We start from the raw sequence: 4,595 nt of genomic DNA, 5'->3' as shown, positions 1-4,595 counted from the left end.
AAATTTAAACATGCATCATTATTAAAGGTCTACCATGAGATATATGAAAACCGTTGCAACGGCACTGCCCTATTATATATATAAGCGCTGAACCTGTCAGCTCACCACCCTAGCTTTCCGTTCACACATATCCTGATTTCGGATATGGACGTACGAGCGTTAAGAAGAAACCAATAACATAATTGATCGCATGGTTTTACGTTCAACCGCAGTTTCATGCATATGCATGGGCAGCGATGCATGATGTCTTGGGGCTGCGTCCAATTAAAGTAGAACAGAAGCAATGCGAGAAGAACTGTTTCTCGCCCGTCTAATCATCGATCGATCTTTTACAGATTAAATAAATCGAAAGAATATGCAGATGGCCAGAGATGGGCATGATCGATGACGCACCATGCATGATGCATCGAAGCAAGATATATATATACTGCTCTGTGTACACCAGCAGACTTCGCAGCGCATGATTAAACAAAAAAATGGAAAGGGCGAGAAATGATTTTAAAGATGAACACTTGGAGTTGCCAGGCTTCTGAAAGCTATTAATCACACCATGCGTCCATGCCGCGCGCAGCCGCCTCAAAACCATTGGCCGACGCTACGTCTCTCTCCCTCGATCCTATCTCCCAGATGATGCATATATACACGCATACGGCGCCGGCTATAAATAGTGCAAAAAGCCATCGCACTACTGCTAAGCAAAGCACGCCTGCTTTTTTTTTTGTTCTCTCATCTCGCTCATATATATCCTTTGCACCTGCGCTGATCCGTTCCAATCGATCTTGCACCTCCTCACCTCCTCAGCTCGGCGCCTCAGCTGATCATGGGGGGAGCTTCTGATTCTAACCTTCTTCCCCCTGGCTTCCACTTCTTCCCGTCAGACGAAGAGCTCGTCGTCCACTTCCTCCGCCGCAAAGCCTCGCTCCTCCCATGCCAGCCGGACATCGTGCCCACGGTGTGCATGAATCACCACGATCCATGGGAACTGAATGGTACGTATATATCTATGTGTGTTTGTGTATCGTCTGACTGATTCCAAGCTAGTGATCTATCTATTCATTCTGCTTGCTGTCATCAGCATCGCTATTCGCTAGCTATTGGCTTTGTGAGGGTCGTCCCTGATCGATTTGCTAGCAATAATAATCAACAAATCCTCTTCTCCCCTTTCCTAGGCAAAGCGCTTGAGGCTGGTAGCCAGTGGTACTTCTTCAGCCACGCGAAGCAAAGTAGGGCCACGCCGAACGGGTACTGGAGCTCTGTTTGTGCTGACGAGACGGTGCTGAGCGGCGGCGGCGGCTGCAGCGTCGTCGTCGGCCTGAAGAAGACGCTCGTCTTCTCCACTGGAGAGCCCTCTGATGGGGCCGAAACAAACTGGATCATGCATGAGTATCACTTGCTGGATGGGAGGACGGGGGGTAGCAGCAGCAGCAGTAGCGCTTCATCAATCCATAGTTCGAGCAAGAAATCGCATCACCCAAACACAGTAAGATCGAGCTAGCTACTTGTGCGTGTGTGTAGGCACAGGCACTACTGTATTTATACATGTATATATACGGCATGCATGATTATCTTGACAAGGGTAATATAAAAAATGCTTCCATGACCATTACAGGAGTTCAGTAACTGGGTGATATGCCGAGTGTTTGATTCGACGGGCGGCGGGTCGCAGGCGAACTGCCATGACGACGAGGGCATGGAGCTTTCATGCTTGGATGAGTTGTTCCTATCCCTCGACGACTATGATGAAGTCAGCTTGTCAAGTAATTAGAAGCCTAGTATCACCAGAACCGGCAGTACTAGTAGGCGCTCCCTACGAATTTTACAGAAGATCAAATGATTCCATAGGTGTGTTTAGCCTTAAACACTGCGTCTAATTAAACCACAGATGTGGATTGCTCTCCTCATCAAATTGGAGTCGGTCGAGGCACATGCATGTAACAAGCTGAGTTAGTTTTATATAAATATGGGCATAGTGTGTGGATAATCTCCTGTACTACAAGGTTCGAGGTATCTATGTTCGAGCATAAAAAGGGGATAGACAAGGCATGTATAACTCTATTTAATATAAGATCTCTTGAGCGATCTTTAGAGAGTTAATTAAAACATATAAGCGACGAACTCTTATGCACATGAATTTTCATATATATTATTTATTAACTGCATTTATGATTTAGAGATCTTTAGAGAGTTAATTAAAAAAACATAAGAGACAAACTCTTATGATTCCGAGATATTTATGCAGTCTTAGATGTCCGATCCAAAGTCTCAGGCTTGTACATGCCTTAACTATGTCTCCGACGATTGTCTCTATATTATTGAATCTGTATGGAAGTGGTGCCGCCATGAGCTGATCAACTTGACAAAACTAAACATTTACTGGATACACAAGTACCCATTAAATAAAAGTCATAAATCTTTTGTTGGTTGGATTGCGGTGCATATAGTAAACTGGCTTTAGATCACTTATATATGGCTGTCGTGCGTCCAGTTAAAAACTATATATGTTTAAAAAGGAGATGCTAGATTACTAGGAGAGACCTAGTAGCCTTCGAATGTGATTAGATTATTACTCCAATGTAGTAGCAGAACTCGTTCCTCCAGAACTTGAGCGCGCAAATGAAACAATAAATGATAATTTATGCCATGCCTGTGGTTTTAATGTGTTATCATTTGAGTTGTACTCTTCTGATTATTTTTGTTATGTTGATGGAGAACGCCTAGAGATGATAAAGCAGAAAGTTTACATTATTCTGACGGAGTCCAGAGACAAATGGAAACATAACAGAAAGTAAGCTACAAGTTTTGAAAAAACTACTGTATATTACTAAAATTTGGTGTTGCAAGCCACCTTAATATCGCTCAACTACAACTGTCTGAAAGGTAACAGAGATACAGGACCAGAAACACACAAAAAAATATTAAAGGACATAACAATTACTAACAGTGATACAGCTAAGCGCATAACCAAGCAACTGGAGAAACAGTGTCTTAATGAAAGACGAATAATTTCAACTTGTATTTTGCAGGTATTATATTTTAGGATTGTTAAATAGACCGTTATGGTGCCATTGTTAAAAATAATTTCAACTTGTAATGAGCTAGCTAATTGTGTGTAGGCACTGTTTGTATTTGTACATGTATACGGCATGCATGATTTTCTTGATAATGTAAGGGTAACAAAATGCTTGCGTGACAATTACAGCACACAGTTCAATAACTGGGTGATATGCCGAGTGTTTGACTCGACACGGCCGCCGGTGGGTCGCAGGCGAACTGCCATGAAGACGAGGGCATGGAGCTTTCATGCTTAGATGAGGTGTTCCTATCCTCGACGATTATGATAAGTCAGTTTGTCAAGTAATTAGAACCAGAACTGGCAGTAGTACGTATAGCTAGTAGCCTAGTAGGGCCCTATTTCAGAAGATCAAACGATTCCGCAGGCAGAGGCGAATTTAGGAGGGTTTACTGGGGTTAGCCGACCCCGATTAATTTCATAAATCCTTTAACATTTTACTATTAAAGTTCATATAATATAATAAAACTGCTCTTGATGACCCAACAATATTTTTGGTTAGATTCGCCACTGTCCGTAGACGTGTTTAATTTAGCCTTAAACACTGCGTCTGAAACACAGATGTAATTTGCTCTCCTCATCAAATTGAAGTCGAGCTGTCGAGGCAGATACATGTGTATGCTTAAAAACGATACTAGATTACTAGGAGAGAGCTAACCTGAGAATGTGATTAATTTATTAATTTACTAGCTGAACTCGTTACTGCATATCCCTCGAGAACTTTAGCGCCCATGTCGTTGCTTTTCCTTTAATTTTCTACCTAAAAGACTTGAGAATGGTCTAGCATATATGGAGTATATATACCATGAGTTTGGTTGTTGTAGAAATCGAACCAGACCAACATAAGCCTAGCCAGTATTAGTAGAATCAGAGTGAGTTCATGCAAGCGCTTCTGTTTATTCTGTTTGGTTGTTTGTATAGACTCGTGCAGACTAAAGGTAGACTTTGTTTGGTTATTTACACTGAAACATGTATTAGAGAATGATGCATAAATAAATTTTTAAATACAATATAGTATTAGTGGTCTAGTTTTGTTCACAAAAGTCTTAGAAACACAAATATGAAATCTGTTCGGTGATTAAATATTTTAATTAGAAGATTTAATAGAAAAACAATCTAAAAACATTCTAGGTATGTGTGCTCCTACATAAGCAGGGCCTGCATGCAGGTTGCACGGTGGCGTAAGCAGCAATTGGCCATCTTCGTGGAGCCTGGCTCAGGCGCATTTTTTGCATGGAGAGCGCCTGTATCAACCCGTCAGGCTACCAAACATACCGCGCTTTAAAACTTCACGGATGCAGCTGTATCCCAGTGGCAGTGAACAATCACGCGGATAGTGAACGAGAGAAACATCAGCAAGCAAGCAAAGGAAACAATAAATGTGTTATCATTTGAGTTGTACTCTTCTGATTATTTTTTATGTTGATGGAGAACACCTAGAGTTTACATTATTCTGACGTCCAGAGACAAATGGAACATAACAGAAAGCTACAAGTTTTTAAAAGCTAATGTATTAATAAAATTT

General features: G+C 41.5%; 1 protein-coding gene across 2 annotated transcripts; it reads left to right on the top strand.

Moving 5' to 3' along the window:
* Positions 1-448: 448 nt before the first annotated feature.
* Positions 449-2,107, top strand: LOC100382216 (uncharacterized). 2 transcript variants are annotated; one of them, XM_008670103.4, is made up of 3 exons: positions 449-989; positions 1,170-1,480; positions 1,610-2,107. In XM_008670103.4, exons 1-3 carry the CDS (start codon positions 821-823, stop codon positions 1,763-1,765), a joined length of 636 nt encoding a protein of 211 aa, XP_008668325.1. In that variant the 5' UTR covers positions 449-820; the 3' UTR covers positions 1,766-2,107. The 2 variants fall into 2 exon arrangements, with proteins under 2 accessions (XP_008668325.1, NP_001168444.1); NM_001174973.1 differs by having other exon boundaries at positions 578-989; positions 1,170-2,083.
* Positions 2,108-4,595: the final 2,488 nt, after the last annotated feature.

This window comes from Zea mays, chromosome 2 (genome assembly GCF_902167145.1).
Source record: "Zea mays cultivar B73 chromosome 2, Zm-B73-REFERENCE-NAM-5.0, whole genome shotgun sequence".
Taxonomy (NCBI): Eukaryota; Viridiplantae; Streptophyta; class Magnoliopsida; order Poales; family Poaceae; genus Zea; species Zea mays.
Note: the sequence above shows the minus strand (reverse complement) of the source record. Positions and strands in the feature narration are given on the sequence as shown.